General features: G+C 39.5%; 1 protein-coding gene across 1 annotated transcript in view; it reads right to left on the minus strand.

Annotated features, from left to right (window-relative positions):
* LOC109031160 (neuroglobin) overlaps positions 1–18,746 on the minus strand; it is a 175,394-nt gene that overhangs the window by 18,910 nt on the left and 137,738 nt on the right. Inside the window, exon 3 of the mRNA XM_019042516.2 lies at positions 3,588–3,730. Within this exon, the coding sequence (XP_018898061.1) occupies positions 3,599–3,730 (132 nt within the window). The 3' untranslated portion in view covers positions 3,588–3,598. The remainder of the gene's footprint in view (positions 1–3,587; positions 3,731–18,746) is intronic.

The following is an 18,746-nucleotide window of genomic DNA, read 5'->3' on the forward strand; positions in this document are numbered from 1 at the left end:
GCTGATAGCAAACAAAGGTTACCAGGGAAACCGTAAACGTCTAACAACTATCGTGGCCATTGGGGCGATTATTGAAATGATATCGACTGTATGTCGCCGCTTACGACAGGACATAGCCCTATCTTAACTGTGTAATATATCGCAATTCGATATTGTTTTGATTTTTAAAAGGAGCAATTCATTCATACAGTTCCGATTAGTTTTGGCGAACGGGCCCTTAACCTACGGCACTCGGTTCATGGGAATTTTTTAACTTGTCCTGGACGGACTCGTCTGTAGCGCCTCGTTCTTCGTTGTGTGTGTGATTTCGTGAAGAAGTTTCTATGGCAATTTGCTTTTATTTGTGAGCTGTTTTTTCCATTCCGGGAACATATTTATTGAAAACGGCGACTTTTTCAACAGTCCTATTTTTATCTACAACATCTAAGTGGCCCTTCATAATCATTTAATTTTGGCCCCTGGCCAGAAAAAGGTTCGGAAATTGCAGTGATTTTGCCGAAAATGCTGAAGTAAGTAAATTTGGGCATTTTTTTTCCTTCTTCAAACTCTGTGGAGAAGCACTTCTCCTCCAGTACATCTATTTTTTTACTTATCTCTCGCAAGGTACATTTACAGAAGGTGTGTTCCAGTATTAACAGTTCAGATTCGTGGTTTTTTTATTATAACGCTTATTTCGGAAAGCAATTATTACATTGTTCAATTCTACTGACTTTCAACACTCGATTATACTCCCGGCAAATTCTGCAGCAGCGTTTCAAATGTTGACTCTAATGCTTCCAACAGCCATCCGATGTCTAAGGGTTTATCCCTAGATTTAGGGATTTTCCGGAATTTCCAGGGATTTAGGGATTTTTCAGGAAATCTAGGGATTTTTTTTTGATGAGGTAAAGTTACCAAAAATCAACTTTTTAACCTCAATTCTAGCTTCGACAATCGAAAACATTTTTTCATCTATATTTTGTAGGCCTTTTTGGCAACACTATTTTCCCCGCAAATAAGCCGGAAATTAAAACGATTGCGTCCTTCGATGTACTTGACATTCAACTGCATTCAACCTGTTAATAATAAGAAATCAACTAATATTCTTTCATTTTATTGGTCTGGATTAGCACTGCTTTCAGAGAGCGCCAAAATTCAAACGAGCCAATCAGATTTAAATATTGCAAATCGCTACATCGAATGACATCATGATTCTTCGTTAAAAATGGCGCTTTTTGCAAAATCTAGGGATTTTTTAAGTATATTTGAGCAAATCTGGGGATTTAGGGATTTTTAGCGAAATCTAGGCATTTTTTTTCTTCCCCGCTAGGGATTTAATATCGGAAGACTGGCTTCCAGTATCGTAGCGTTGATCGTCGCTGATGTCGAAATGGAACCTAATGCCGGACTTACTGTAACACCTCCATTCCTCAATTCCGGTGAGGAATACGTCTCTACCCTTAACTCAATATAAATATACAAATTGATAAGTGAGTGCTTTAGTCTCCTGAAAACAGAATTGCGAAACTTAAAATTGGAGAAAAATGATGAGTAAATGAAAAAATGGAACCAATTGATGGGATATGTCGCATGCCATTCTGACACAAAATATGGCGTCTATCGAATCACCTTAACTAAATAAAATAACCAAATTTTCAACTCTCAAACTATCAACTATCAACATCAATTCAAACTATCAAAATTTCCAACAATGACAAAAATGATTGTAATATACCTATAATGTAATGAAATATACACGCTCTAATCATTTAATTTGTATTACCTTTATGTTATGTACCTACATGTTATACTATTTTTATAATAAATTTTGCCAACATGCTTTTCAATTCAGTCTACAACATTTCATTCCGACGTGGCAATAATGATTTATAATGCCCCTAATCCATTAAAATGAATTACAATAGTAATGCCGCATTATAATGTCGTATTATACATCGCAACGATTCATGTCCTACTGATTATTGATTATTGTAAGATGAATTCTGTTTTCTCTGATTGTATGTTTCATACGTGCGAAGCAAGTACGGGTCACTAGAAACGTGGTTCGTACGGGTGGCTGATGAAATTGATCTTCGAATACCTTTTGATGAGCTAGGGAAATGGAACCATCTGCATCTCATGGACAATAAATAGTTGCCGTAATTAAGGTCATCCCGTGATTAAGGTGCCGTGATTTAAGTCATAAATTCTTCATCTAATTCTTGATTCATCTCCAAAATGTCTGCTAAAGCTTTCATGCGCTTCTCCTTGTATGCATGAATGAGCAAATTGGGTATCGAACAAGCGGACACTTTTTGAAAATTCAGATGATTCTGGACAATATCGTACAGAAGTCCACGAGCTGCAGATAGAACCATTACCTCTAGCTCATCAAAAGTTATTCGAAGATCATTCAACAACCTCTTTGACAAGTTGCAAAAACTTTTCGTTAACAATAGTGTCACACGGTACTAGGAATATTTACTATTTAACGAACCTTATATTTCCCTGACTCAGTCCTAAATTATAGAAGTATGCGTTACTTTTCCAGCAATCCAAAAAAACAATTATACAAAAAACCAATACCTACACTTTCAGATATAAAAATGCAAATTTTTTGCAGCCTCGCTAAACGACTTATCAACCAGAGATTTTTTAGGAAGCGGACCTCCAAAGAGCTTTCAAAATTAAAAGTATACAACAAGTGATAATGCCATGTATTCGCCATATCAAAGCCCAATACACATTTATACACCGGCTACGTAAATCTGCTAAGTTACAAAACATGAATCGACAGTTGTCGGATTGTACATCAATGACAAAATGTGTCTAGGCCCTCATTCTTGACTACAACTACTGCCCCCAGAGCCGCTCTCCGACGCCAATGCGTTGGAGCTTCCTGCTTGTTTTTCTTTCTCTTTCTTCCCTTTTTTCTTTCTCTTCATCCTCTTCTCCTTCTCTTTCTTTTCCTTCCTGTTTCTCTCATTCTGTTTTTCCTCTTCTTCCTTTCTTTTATCTCCTACTTTTCCTCCTCACTTTCCTTCCTCCTCTTCTTCTCCTTCCTCTCCTTCTTCTTCTACTATACCTCCTCTCTTTCTTCCTCCGCTTCTCTTTCTTCCCTTTTCTTTTTCTTCCAGCTTTCTTTATTCCGTTTTACCTCTTCTTCCTTTCTTTCATCTTCCACTTTTCCTCCTCACTTTTCTTTTTCCTCTTTTTCTTCTTCTTCTTCTACTACTTCCTATCTTTCTTCCTCCGCTCCTCCTTCTTCCCTTTCTATTTCTCTTTTTTCAGTCTTTTCTTTTCCTTCCTCTCCTCCTCCTTCTTATCCTTCATTATATTTTTCTTCTCCTCCTTCTCCTGCTTGTTTCTATTCTATTATGATATAGTGTTGTATTTCTCTGCTCCTTTGATCTTCTCTCCTTCTTCTTTTGTTCACCCTTCCCCAATATCGTATGGGTCTTCGTCTGACAGAAGTTACGGGCCCAAGACCCGAGTCTGTCAGACTAGAGTTCGGGTCCCTTTTCCATGGATCGGACGGTCACACATAATGTAATTGCTCCTAAGAAAGTATACCCTTTTATTTTCAATGGATAAGAAATGCAACTAACCTGCTTTCACCTCACGTGCCGTACCCTTTGACCAGGGTTTCGATGATGAGCTTAATTGTTATTTGATAAATGTTCTCCACGTTTTCCGTGTACCTGTCGCCTAGCGTCATTTTCACTGCCTCTAGGAATGGCTTCTCAATTTTCTGCAACAAAAAAAAAAAAAACAGAAACATTTTAGAACAAATAAACGTAGAGCATGTTGGTGGCTAAGTGATGAAAACACGTAACTCAGTTATAGCATTCCAATATCTCTATTCATATTTTTTTTTTTTTTTCTTTTTTTTTTCAAAGAAAAACCAATAAATATTGCGGCTCAAAATTTAAATAAAATAATATTGACAGAGTAAAGACAAACTAACGAACATTTAGAAAAATAATGACAATTTGTTTTTTTCTTGAAAAATCGAATACGAGCGCCTATTTTTGGCGTCGAATTTTGAGATACGTGTTTTCAGATATGAGCTGTTATTGAACATTTTTGTAAAACGTATACGAAATGAGAAGTGGATTATTAATGTGCATGGAATCCTCTTTTAGAATGAGCAACTAAAATGTCTAGGAATTCGATACATCGATTAGTGCATCCGTACGTCACTGGTTACGTCTGAACCGATCCCATTTGTTTGTGTCTTTTGCTGCCGCGTTAAATTACACATCAACCGGCCAGCCCCTTCAATATTTCACGTGCAATACGTGATACAACTATTTTAACGTTCCGGAGCTCAAATTGCCTATCCACTAAATTGAAGGAACTTTGAGTTCCTCGCTGACCTCACGACATTAAGTTGTTCCAAAGCGTCAGTGTAGCAGTGAAAACATGTTGTGTTTCTTTATATGAATGTGACTGTTTTATTATTAAGGCGATTTAGTCACTAAACACGTAATTATCTCACACATATTTATATGCAGAATACTTGTTAAATTATTAAACAGCCGAGGTTCCTTTTTTTGAGAATAGAGTGATCAGTTAATCATAGAACATTTTGCATCTCGCAAACCATTATAATGATCAAATTATTTCTATTACAATCTTAAAGTAGGTACATCACAATAATATAATCAATGAAAAATAAATCATGTTAGTCCTCTTTAAATGAGATACGATGTTGACAGAAAGTATTTTTACTTTGCTCCCAACATATAATTCTCACTACTAAACCTCATACCGAAATAATATAATCGGTATTTTCACTATTTCGTGGCAATCGTTTAAACGCCTCCAAATTGTTGACTTAAAATACTTAAAATATAGTGCAGCGTCTACCTCTCTATTGAGAAAAACTCTGAATGAGAATTTCGACTCCATACACATACAATGCACTTTAATCTAAAGCCTTGCTCAGCTTCAGTTGCAGGGGGAATAGTGGAGGATCTAAACCGCCCGTTGATTTAAACCAAAGCAGGGCGGCAAAATGAGGACAGAAGATGACTAGGCTTGTCGCTGAGCTGTTGTTTGAAATCTCCTGAGAATATTCGTTAATGTCTACGGCTGGATGCTCACAAATTGTTAACAAGACCATCATGTACGAGTCTCGCAAGGTTGCAAAATAATTAAAGAAACCGTGCGAATATATAGAAGAGACCTGTCTGGGGTAACTGTGCGATAAGAGAGCAAATTTTTGCATGGTACTTTGGGCTCCTTTGGGGTACTTTGTGTACTTGACAGCTTCTTAGCACGATTAAGAAAGGAGCTTAGTTAATGATGCACGGATACGGATTTTTTTTTGCGAAACTCCGATTTTGAATCTGTAAAGTTTAAACCACCATGTTAATGATCAATGATCATAGCCTTGATAACTAAGGTCTATACTATTGATGACTCATGGAAGAAGAGTTGAGCGATTCGTCTAGCAATCCTGACCTAATTTTCAAAAAATTGCCCGGCGAAGTGCTTAGCCCGACATTCATCTCTCATCATTAGCCGAATTCTATTCGATTGCATGCTCAACACGTTGTTCATCAGTCATTATTGAGCGCAAAGAAGCGTTGACCGCCGAATTTAACTGCGGGTGATGAGTTTTCTTGGATTTCAAAATGCCCTGACTTATTCATGACTCGTCAGGGATCTTAAACATAACATTATTTGACTTTTCCATGACTTCTCAAGATTCGTCTTTTTCAATAAATACTTTTTAATGAGTATGCTTTTCTTAGGAAACATTAACGCGAAGTCTCTTGAAAGTAAACGAATATGAAATTCAGAACCTACTGGCAGAACCTCTAATTTAAGACTGAGGAGTGTGTGGGTTCGGGCGAGAGAATAGGTAATCAAATTTATCAGTGGCGTGGCGTGAATGATCGATTATCGATATCTCGCCATTTGAAGCTATGGTAAAGAATCGATTACTAAGGTGTTCGCTGCGAACACCCTAATAAACGATTTTTTTTCATAGGTTTAGGTGGCGTATCGATCTATATATCGCAAAGCACGCCACGCCACAGAATTTATTGACGAGAGGAAAAAAACTTATGGTCCTGCAGCCAAATTCCCTAACTTTTCAGGGTTGGGTAAAACTCCCTGACTTTTTTCTAGGTTTCCACTGACTTTTCAAAAACTTGTGACCCTGCTTACCCATTACATTGTTAAGATTGCACTGAAAAAAAAATCTCGGTGTATTTACTAGGAAAAGGGTAAAATTACCAAGAATTCAGGGTTCTATTTTATTCCAGTTTTTTTCTTGGTAAAATTACAGTTTATGGAATTGGTAATTTGACCGAGAAATCTCGGTAAAATTATCGAACTTTCTCGGTAATTTTACTAGACCTCGGTAAAAACGCCAATATTTTTTATCGACTGTGGTAGAATTACCGAGATAAAATGGCAAAGTTACCGGGAATTGATTACCAATAAAAGTGGTATTCTTACCTGAAAAAACAGTAAAAATACCGGTTTTTAGGTAAGCTTACCAGTCTGTCTTGTTAAAATTACCAATAATTGGTAAAAAAAAAGTGAGATGGTAAAGGTGCCAACGGACCTTGGTAAAAACGCCGAGAGTTTTTTTTCAGTGTGTAAGGATTTCTGAAATATATTGTCTTTGCAGCAAACGACAACCCTGGAGAACAAAAGGAGGCTGAATTGCCATATTGTGACCTGAAATTCCCTTTGGACACCATCGTCAGTGGGAGGGAATCCAGACTCCTTGTAAATTTGGCAAGCCTGGGTGTGAGCGTGAGACAAAGCGGGATGATTATGCACGGCTCAGAAATTCAGCGTCCTGTTGGCGCGCGTGACGTACACGTGCTGCACGGAGTTTCTGCGAGTTCAGTCGCGGACAGGGTTGCCAGATTGTGTGAATTGAAATATATAAGCGTATTGAATTGAGTTAAATGCGGAAAAGTACTGGATTTTCAGCACAATCTGGCGACGATGGGCACGGAGCTTGGAAGCTCCAGCGACAAATTTCATAAATTGTCGTCGAACCAGGAGCTCGAGCACGGACGTGCCGGAGCTCTGCAATTCAACTTCAGCATCAACCCGGAACTCTCGACCCCCGGAGGGGTGGATCCAAATTAAAATAGGCTACCGTAATGCAAAGTTTCGGGTGGAGGCTAAAAATATTTTTAGTCCACAGTCAAACCAAAAAATAGAATTGGGCTGAAAACTTTCGATTCCGAACACTTCGCAATACTTTTCACGAATATTGGCTCAAAATTCTCAGTCATAGCTCAGATGCATTAAACAGGAATCGGCCGAAATATTAGTCGAATTCTCAACAGAAAACTTAAAAATACTCAAACTTGAAGTAAAAAGGTGTCCACCAAGAGGGATTTAAATATATATAAAAACGTCTTCATGTATCAGCAACCATTTAACTTGAGCCTGGGCCCGGGTGAAATGAAAAATCCTATGTTTACTATTTTGGATCGAGTAGAGAGGAGGAACGAGGATCCTGATCCATAAATCCCTATATCTTAGCAATGCTTTATATCGATCATGGTCATTATATATCGATTCGTTACATCGAGCCGCTGGTCAGCGGATGGTAAAGGGGACAAAACCAGTCGCGCTGATAATGTTCCACGGGCTGGAACGAAACGCGTCCGCTAGTTGATACAATTATTTCGGGTAACGGATTATTTTTAAAATTTGAATCTTTTCATAGTCCAGGGAAAATTCATTGAGAAAATGCGTTATTATTTCTTTAACTTTGCTATGCACGATTACGATTATTCTGTAAAATCAAGCCATATCATTTGTTATTTTCAAAGGGAGAAAAACGAAAAATGAGAAAAAAATATGTATAGTATACTAACGAAGGTAATTGAGTTTCGTGTTTTTACAGAGTAGCCATCGCTCTGTTATTGTACGAAACGATATACTCTGGCCCCTTCAATTTTGTACGCGTAATATGTGATGCGACTATTTGAACGTTATGGAGCTCAAATTGCCTATCCACTAAAATGAAGGAACTTTGAATTACGCGCTAACCGCATGAGATTCAACTTCAAGCGTTGGCGTAATTGCAAAAACAAGTTGCTTCTTCATGATTTTGAATGTTTTATCATTTTAGCAACTCGATCACCAATTAGGTCATTATCATACAAAGAAAGTTTGAAGACGACAAGTAATTTAGTTCTCAGTTAAAAAGTCATAACATGAGAAAAAAATTAGGCATTAACGATTAACTGAATGAACCATACACGTGGATGACATAAACGATTCGCAGTTTTACCCAAATAATAGAAATCCAACCATGGACCTCTTGCAAAGGCGAATTTGAAGTGAACCGGTGAACGAACTATTCAGTCCTCGTGCATTTTGTAACGTGCCTCTTAACGAATGTACACAGTGAAATCTAAAGAATGTACACCGGTTTGCAACCTAGTAAACTGCTGTCACGATTCATCCCCTCACGAAAAAATCTCATCAATATCGCAAGTTGCTATTGATAATACTGTTCGAGTATTTTTGGCATTATGATCGTTTCTGTTGTAATTGCTGTATTCAGTAATGACAGGGGTGGTAGCAGTGTAATCAGAATCCGTTCTCCCATCTGGAGAAACTCAAAACTATTATTTCATTTTCGGAAGTTAAAAATCACTCGAACCAGATTTCCGAACGTAGAAGCTACAACAATGACTGCGAACAAACTTTTGAGTTGTTTCCTGCATTTTCACCTGCTTTTACGTACGTATTGTTTTCAAAGATAACAAACTACGCAAATTTTAGTTATTTCTATTGTCTAGAACTTCTGAACTGCACAACCGTGCTCGGTTAGTCGGCAGGGTTACAGAAAACTTTCACCACGGTCTCTGCAGGTGCCTGATAAACACTGCAGATCAAGCTCAATTGAATCGGTGGCGTGGCATGCTTTGCGATGTATCGGTTGCTGTGCCATTTAAACTTATAGAAATAGATCGCTATACATGGTGTTTGCAACGAACACCTTAATAATCGATTCCTCACCATAGTTTCAGATGGGGAAATATCGATAATTGATCATTCACACCCCACCACTGAATTGAATCCTCGTGAAATGACCGAGGGTCATGCAGGCAGCCGTGCTATGGAGAAAAACTGTGTGTCCTCGGTTGTTGCAAAATCTCCTCTGATAAACCACGAATTTTCTGTCTGAATGCTCGTGGCTCCTTTTTGCAAATTGCAATACAAATATATCAGATGAAATTTGGCAATATTCGCACGTTCATACGGCGTTTTTTTTCGGTACGGCTGAGCATACAAACATAGCGGTAGAAGTTATGTTCCCCCGGCCGCGGATTCGCAGCAACTCATTCGGTTATTTATTTTCGCCGCGCGTAACAATGGCCTCGTTAGTCGCTCGGACGCTCGGCGGGGCCGGCCGGCGGTGCTCCGGTGGGGTCCCCGAATGTGGCCATTCCCAATCGAAGGGGGAGGGCGGCCAGCCGGCCACGAGGGTTGATTGGAACCTAATAAACCCCGTTTTTTTCCGCGGTTCGGCTCCAGTCGCTCAATCGTTGCTTAGGTGCTCTCGGTTGCCAGGTCACCTTCAATAAAGGGGAACATTAGGGTGCGTCAAAAAAAATGAAAGTCTGAAATGTTCCGCTCCCCAGGCGGCAATCGATGACGTTTGGTAAAAAAACATGTTTGCCAAAATTTGGGCCAATTTCAACCATTTTAAATGGTGCCAAAGGTCAATTTTGTGATGAAATTATGATATTTTGGTTTAGACCTCGATTTCGTACAAAAAAACTCGATTTTACGCTGAAATCGTGCGTTTACGAGAAAAATGTCAAAGAACTCGACTTGTAGAGGATGAAATTTTACACTAGGAAGACGTCTTTGTAACCGATAAAAATCAAATTGAACTAGAAAAACTCAACTCTGTATTTATTTTTTTGGTCCTCAGAATTTCCGAGGTCTTACTAAGTAGAGGTTTTAAAGACTCATTTTTCACGAAAATAAGTCGAAAGAGGGTATAAATGAACTGTAGGCAAGTGTTGAGGATGCAAATATCATCAGAACTTCCTCAGTTTCAAAAAAAGTAGTTTCGGTAAAAGGTTAGAGAGCTGTTTGTTGAAATTGATAGACAATGCTATGGGCAAAGGAGTATGGAAAGATCCTATTGGTTGAAATGGGTGGTCCCTGTAGACTAAAAGCCGATTTTAAGACCTCTGGTCAGGTGCTTGTCAAAGTGGTGGTTTGAGCTGAGCAGAGCTTGACCAGAGGTAGGTGTGTGTGTATGACTCCCGGTTTTCTTCAGGTCAAGTCCCGGTCAGCCTTTGTTATCCCTCGCAAACCAGTAGTTAGCCTGATTAGCAGTGACTGTTGGTCAGAGTCTGACCACTGGTTTGATGGCCAGAGGTTGACAAGAGATCTTACAAACGGCCCTGAGGGAGAAAATGATTAACTAACTGTAGGGTTTCTCGTGAGTTGCCGTTAGTTAGTTTATTGCGTACCGCCTTTGTCCAGTGCAACCACACGCCTTCACCAATAGGATCCTACATAATATCTTTTTTGTCTTCGTTGTCTATAGCTTTGTCTATCAATTTCAATAATCGGCTCGCTGGTGGACTGATTTAAATAGAGTCAAAGGCGTGGTACAATTATGCCGACTTCCTCGTAGTAAAAATTGCATACCTACTGATATGAAGGAAACCTTAAGGTTACCTCCATAAAAACAGCAACGCGGATGGAGAAGTTCATTGAAAGCACAGGTAGGTGGATTAGAATCAAAGGTGCGATTCAATTATTTCGACTGCCTTGTATAGATTAAATTGCATAGCTACCGAAATGAAGGAAAACTTATGATCGCTTCTATACACGTCTGTTAATTTAAAGAAATTCTGTTTGCATGCGCAAGTTTTCTGGAAAATATATGAGTGAATAGAGAGAATTGAAGTAAAACAGAGGAAAGAGAGGTATAGGAGTTGAATGCTTGAGAGCATATCGACGGTGTAAATCGGCAATCACATAGCTCGATTTGCGACGTCGCAGACTTCCTGTCATACTTTATTTTTTTTACGGGAAACTACTCAACGGCAACTCTTCAAAACTGCCGTGATTTTTCTTCTCGGTGCGAAGAAAATTCTGCAAAAACTTCGAGGAATGATGTCAATTTGTTCTCCTTTAAAAAAATAACATAGAAGCGGAGATTTTCAGGCACCGCAAACGAGTTATATGATAGCCGACTTACACCGTCGATATGCTGGTTTATTGAAAAGAAGATGAATAGGACCTTCAATGACTGGTTGGGTGTGAGCTCAAAAACCAGTGCAATCACTTCATATCGCATTAGATTTTGTCCTGGATTCGACCAGGGAGACATCTTACTTTCCAAATGAGCTCACTTTCTGAACAAATAAGTCAACTAATGACTAAATTTGGCAGCGTTGTATCAGCCATGCCTTATTAAAGGGATTATCAAAGGTTGTCACTCTTTTTGCTCTCATATCCTCTGAAGCATTGATGATATTGATTGGAAATAATGCTGCGGTTTAAGGCAGGGACACTACCACTTGACCCCTGAATTTAGAAGTAGTTCTGAAACTAAAGGGGAGTGTCGGGCATTTTCCTTGTATAAATACGATTATTTCCTCAAGCAAACCGTATGTTACTGTTGGTTTGGAGTAAAAAAAATGTGCTCATGTATGTATATTTCATCACTCCGATCAATTAAAAGTTCGGACGGTAGAATCCAGTTCATGTCAATAACTAGAGGCGATGACACTTCTAGGTGAAATCCTGCCAACATCCGTGACACGCGAAAGCAAAGTTGAGGAGAAACTCGAAAAGAAACTCGATGGAGAATGTTGAAAATTAAAATTGCATCGGACCTATGGTCATTTGAACGCTTGAATATTCCATTGAAACCAGGACCATTTTCTTTAAAAAAATTGAATGCGCTCTGTCCCTTTCATCTCCTACGAAGGAAAATAAAGGGGGGAAAGCAAAGATAAGATTCTTTGCTTTTTTAGCGATTCTGAATAAGATCCACTCATCTTTTCACGAGGCAGGAATTTTAGGAAATAAGGTGGAGACTACACTACATGAAGTATCTCGATTTTTCGATTTGGTCAGTTTATGTGATGTGTTAATCTAGTTCTATTTGTGCGTCAACAGAGAAAGTTGCAAAACACTCATCTTATTTTGAAGCGCTACATAGATTTCTCTCAAAATGTTATTTCGTCAAATGAAAACCGACGAGGAATGTTCCTTGTCATTTTCATTGACTCTTGTTTTTATCCTGAGCGAGGTATTTTGTGAAACTTTCATACGATGATATAAATTGATGAGTTTAAAAAAAGGAAATATCAAACCAGTATATTTCAACATGAACAGGATAAACAGGGTAAGCAGGATATTATGAAATATCGAATCGAAATGCGTGTTTTGCAACTTTCGACGTCAATTCATTATCTTCTTACTCACGGATGCTATGATACAAACCCACCCGGAGATTTATAATGAAGGCGAATGGACGCATTCATGTAGACGAAACTTTCCGAATTAGGGTCTCGAACTTCTATCATAAACTTTTCTCACAAGATGAGTTCAAGCTTTTTACGCTCAAAACTATGTCTCCACGATCAGCAAAATGGAACAATAATTCGAGGTTCGGCTGATCACGTCGCGAGAATTCCGGGAAATTTCTACATTTCCAGTTTCAACTTTAATCGTGCAAGCAAAGCTGAAAACCATAAAAATATACGGTGCAGTTGCGTGACACCATTGTGGAAGTCACCGGGAAAGTCTGCCTTACCAGCACAAAACACAGGCGTATTGAGAATCAGTTGCAATCTAATGCAATGAATAAGTTGCATTTTTTTACCTTGAAATTTCAGTCTTGAATTCCATTATTTTGGTCAATCAATGCAAATTCTAAACGATTATCAAAATGAGTTCCGTGCATCAAAAAGGTGGGAAATGTTCAATGCAAATAAAAATGGTGACTTGTTGAAATTTTACTGTCTTTAATTTCAGCCAAAGTCCTTTTTTAAACAGGTAGATAGGTACCATGCACAACACTTCAACGCAGCAGCAATAACGTTTTACTATATAATCGCAATTTTTTTCAACTTGTAATTACACTGTGCTACCCGGGTGGTGGGATTATATAAATCCCTCTAAACTTCTTGAAAAAGAAGAAGGAGTAAGGGTAGAGGGATCGAGTGAAAATTAAGAATAGTAAAATCATCCCTGGAACTCCTCCTTACATCTAATTTAACCTCAAACGGGGGGTTCCGGTTCCCACCAACAAAGAGCCATTTCGAGGCGTTAAAGGGTCATAATTTGAAAAGTCAACGACAGTTTTGGGACCTCTTTGAGATTTTTCCTTGCCGATACATCAAATGCAAATACATAATGAATTTAAATGGTACACAAATAACTTTCCAAAATGGGTTACTACTTACGACTGGTACGACTGGTTAACGACTTACTAGAAAAGTATACAACTTATAGCTCACGTTCAAAATAATTGCATTTCAGCTTTCAAATTTTGGGTAGAAAGTGTTTTCAGTGACGGTAAGCATGGAAATCAACTTCTGAGCGAGATATCAAAGAAACATCATATTCGGGGACACAAAACATACAATTATCGTTATTTGTATTTTTCAATTTCATTAAAAGTTTAAATCAGGCCAGGTTAATATAATAGGTAAAACACACGAAAAAAACTCGGCTTTTGAAAGCCGTATTCACGGGCTTCAAGGACATACCGTCAGTTCCGGGCTCAGAGGACGAAATTTCTGGGTGCTTGAGCCGTAGTGTCAACCGTTCTGGGTTCGGTGGCAGGAGGAACGACCGCTACAGCTGCGGAACTTTTGGCCTCTGAGGCCGAAACGGACGATATGTCTATGCTGCCCGTAATCACGGCTTCCACAGCCAAAGCTTTTCTGTGGTGTAGGTTATGTAAATACTTATATCTTATGTAGGAGTTGATTTCGGAACCTTCCGGAATGTGAATAATTCTCTACGTAAAATTTCGAAGAGAAAACTGAGAACGAATCTCAACGGTTTGTGCCTTGTCTACTGCCTGTTTCCCGTTAGATGGTGCAATATGGCAGCGCTGGCCCCCCAGGGATGGGCATTTCCGGTTCGGTATGTTCCGGTTCCGGCGCGCAATTTTTCTCCTTCGCTCAGGCCACAGGGGGCCAATGCACATCGACCTCCCTCAAACGTGCACTTATCGTGAGTTAGTAAAATAGAGCCAACAGTTACTGCCACTCGCTCCGCCACGACACAGAGAATGACTGTCACTTTTTTTGTCCACCCTGTCCCCCGCTGTTTATCTTCCCTCCTGAGGTTTCGCGTTTCGACTTCCGGACTTTCCCTCCGTTTCAGCCATTTAAAACGGAATATCCAACGCGACGTCTGCGCCTATAATTTCTAGTCGCTCGCTGAGTCTTGCATACTACAATGGCGCGATGGAAGTTTTCTCATTTACGAGTCTGGGAAACAGCAATATGAACCGATATGAACCGACGGTGAAATTCCAGAGATGAGTATTTTAGTTTGTGATGGATCTGGTTGGTGGAAAATTTTATCGAATACATCCTTCTGGTATCGTAAAATTTTCTATAATCTTCCAGGACTCTTTCATGTATCGTTTTGTGTCGTAAAGAATCGACGAATTTCATCTCGACTCATTAAATGGGTCGTATACACAACCATATCGACGGTGCAAGTCGGCAATCACATAACTCGGTTTGCGACGTCGCAGACTTCCTGTCATACTTTATTTTTTAAATGGAAAACTACTCAACGGCAATTCTTTAAAACTGTCATGATTTTTCTTCTCAATGCGAAGAAAATTCTGCAAAAACTTCAAGAAATAATGTCAATTTGCTCTCCTTTAAAAAAATGACGTAGATTCGGAGATTTTCAGACACCGCAAACGAGTTATGTGATTGCCGACTTTCACCGTCGATATGTGCAATCGACTACATACAAGCTTGGTTACATTTTCAACAGATGAAAATCAAATTTTGAAATTAGACGTCGGCAGAAAATGGTACCAAATTGCAAAAGACATTCAAACGTTGTCAAATTTCTTCCCAGAAACTATTTATTTTTGAACAAAGTTATGCATATATTGCCTTGAAATTTTCATACTTATAAGACCAAATTACGAGCATAATTCTCTGAAAAATCGGTAGAGAAATATTCACAAACCCCAAAAAGTCGTGAATCGTCAATTATTGAAATTTGGCGACGTCTGTGGGTTGATTATTGAAATTGGTAGAAAAAACGATAGACAAAGAAGACAAAAAGGATATGGAGTCTATTGGTAGAAGCGGGTGATAGCAATGGACAAAGGAGGTGAGTAATAGACAAAGTAACGGAAGCCCACGAGTGACCTCATTATATTGTTAGTCCACAATTCACTCCCTTAGACTATTAAACACTGGGGAAAAAACACATTGGATCTAGAGTCCAGACTCATGAAAACATTGACAAGAGAAAATACTCTTGATTCAATCAGATTTGAGCTTAAATCAAAAGGAAATCCGCTCAAATTAAGAGGCTTGGTTCTTGATCTAAGCAAAAATCCGATTGAATCAAGAGTATTTTTTCTTGTCGATGTTTTTAAGAGTCCGGACTCTAGATCCAATGTGTTTTTTTCCCAGTGAAACCACCCATTTCAACCGAAAGGATCGCTCCATACTCCTTATGCCTTCTTTGTCTATAACTTTGTCTATCAATTTCAACGATGAGCCCGCTGGTGGCTCATATGGCGTCGTTCCTTAGCGCAGCAGAACACGGGAGTGTTGTTTTTGATGCCGCACAGTGGATCGAGTCAACCAGAGAGGTCGGACATGAAATTCTCGACAAGAACTGCAAATTTTATGCTTATTTCGTCACGTTTTAAATTTTAAGGGGTGCTTCTTGAAGGAAATTTCACGAGAAAACCATTGGAACCACTTTTAAAACCTCAAAGTTTTGTATAAACGGAGTTATAAGCGTTTAAAGTTTTCAAATTTTGTCCGACCTCTCTTATTGACTCGATCCACTATATGCCGTCCACACTTTTCTTTAGTTTCCCTCGTTTTCCCGCGGTGAAAAGCCTCCGAGAAGGCGCGTCCGTTCCGGGCGTCCTCCAGGCGGAAAACCGCGACCGCGAGGCGGCCCTTATTGCGAGCCGTGACGTCAGCGTCACGCGCAGGACCCTCATTTTTAAACTAATTTTAAAGTGCTTGATGGATGCGTCACGAACACCCATATTTCACGCACCCCCGGTCCCGAGTTCGAACTTTCATCGCGGTTTTTCCGAAATTGTTTACTCTCGCCGCGCCCGTCCCCGTCATTTGTCAGCCGAGCTGGCGCCCTCCCCGCAAAACCGCGTAAGCGCGCTTTCGAGACCGGCTCCGTTGTCTGCGTTCTGAAGGCGGTGCAACGCGTTTTCGTCCGCGGAGTGTGGGAACGGCGGCACGTCGTGTCGCGTTCGGGGAAGTTGGCCCGTTGGGCGACCGAAAAGTTGCTAGTGGGTCATTATCGCTTCAACTTTCCCTCCAGCAGGTAAAAGGGGCGCTGTGCTGCGAATTGCTGCTCTGCTAAGGAAAAACGCCGTATGAACCTTCAGACGTTGCCAAATTTCCTATCATAAAACGCGAATTCCCTGGTAAATTTTATGGATATTTTCCTCCCAATTTTTCAGGTAATTTAGATCACAATTTTACCTGAAGATTCTGAACATTCTGAGGAAAAGCGACCTATGAACCCTCAGACGTTACAAAATTTCATTCGATAATATAAGGATTGTGAATGTTTTGCTTCCAATTTTTCGAAGAATTTTACTCGCGATTTAATCGAGTGTATCTGAAAATTTTACCCGAGTTGAAATATTCATAACTTTTCCTAAAAAGAATATCCTGATGGTAGAAATTTGGCGGCGTTGGAATGTTCATAAGTCGTATTTTCTTAGCGCGGTAATATGAGGGTCGAATTTTGAGGGCCTCTGCCTCCAGCGAGCAGAGCTCCCATCTCATGGGATGGTGATATTGAAGAGAAAGTTCCCGCACTTATATTTTATGATACAAATATTCATTTTTTAAAGAAAGAGGCGCGGCGGGTATTTTCCGTTGGGTCCGAGTCGCATTTTGGAAAAAAAAAATGAGTGAGAGCAAGTTTAAAATTGAATTAATCTTAAAGTTGCTACGCTGTCGAAAATTCGAAGTTAAATCGATAATTAGGTCAACATATTTTGAACGTGAAAATCGCCGTTAAATGTCTTTAACATCGAGGCTCATGGAGGAATGCGAGTAGAAATCGGTTCGACAGTTCAAGAATTAATTCAAACATGATGCGACCTCAGTGCGTTTCTGCTGAACGTGGGCTGACCGAAGAAAAAGGAAACAATTGAACAGTGTTAAAATCTAAAAAGAAAACCATGCCTGAATACGTAAGGAAAATGTTTAGAAAATGCTCCTTTTAAATTGTTGAATAAAGAGGAGTCAATTGAAACTAAAAATGTCTGAAAAATGTTAAGGAAAAACTCATTACCTACAGTACACACTAGAGTACCTGTATAGCGAGAGTATGGACAGATGTTAAACTCCGAAAATCCATCAGGCCTTCACCGATGCTTCTGCAAATAAAGTTAGGGCCGAGAAATGCAGCCAACCTATGAATTTCAATTATCCAGAACGATTTACTAATACTATTGTTACGAACCGTCGTTTATGAAGCACGTATTTGACTCAGTTTTTGCATAAATTTAATCATTTTTGCGGAAGAACGCTCATTTCTGTACATTCTTGGCCATCTTGGTTAGAATTAGAATCTGCAGACTGGCGGTGAAATTGTGTGTGGTAGAAGTTGATTATAGGGATTGCTGCACTTTTGGGCCCTAAGACCTCCATGAAACGACCTGTCCATACTCTCGCTATACAGGTACTCTAGTACACACTCATTAGTTGTCCAGAAAATTGAAAATTCATCAGAGTAAATTTGGCAACATTTCGAATACTCTTCGGCGCTCTCCTTCAACGTAACGTATGTCGATTCTCTTTTCACAATCGCGTAAGTATAGCCGAGCTTGAAAATCATTTTCAGCCAGGGTTGGAAGTATAGATTCTGCGGCGAGTAATAAAAAACTCTCGCCAACAATATTTAATTCGAGCGTCTGCGTTTATGAAACTCCAGCGTCACCTAAACGTACTTGGATCGAGAGAAAAAAACCCCAGTAAAACTGCACGTATGAGCAGCCTCTCATGTCTTCAACAATGCATCGAGTCGGAGACCCAAGGAAAAAACCGCATAATTACAAACGGTCTCCACTGAAGATACGCGTTTGCTACTCAGCACGATAGAGAAAAAACGCGCAAGTCCTTCGTTCTCCTGCGAGTAGATGTGCGGTTTTTAGACGAAGTGGAGGCGGGATCGAGGTCGAGAGAGCGGCTGCTGGAGCCCTGGCGCTGGCAGCGCCAATTTTTGTGCCGACGCGACATTTGCAGTTTATTCGCGAGCTCACCGCCACTTTAGTCCAAGCAAATGGGGGAAAATAGCCTGCAAAAATCCCGAGGAGCTATGTTTTCACCGGTTTCAAAGTGCGTAGCTTTCGACGCTGAATCCAAATTTCAGCTTTCAGCCAAAAATCCAGAAAATTTCCAAAGTTGACGAAAATGGCATGTAAGTTGCTGATGAGCGATAATTAATTATTTTTTAAAATTTAAATTTTCAGGTGACAGCAGAAAAAAAACGCTGTGACAGGGATACTTGCGTTGTCCCAATTTTAC

Source organism: Bemisia tabaci, chromosome 3, assembly GCF_918797505.1.
Source record: "Bemisia tabaci chromosome 3, PGI_BMITA_v3".
NCBI lineage: Eukaryota > Metazoa > Arthropoda > Insecta > Hemiptera > Aleyrodidae > Bemisia > Bemisia tabaci.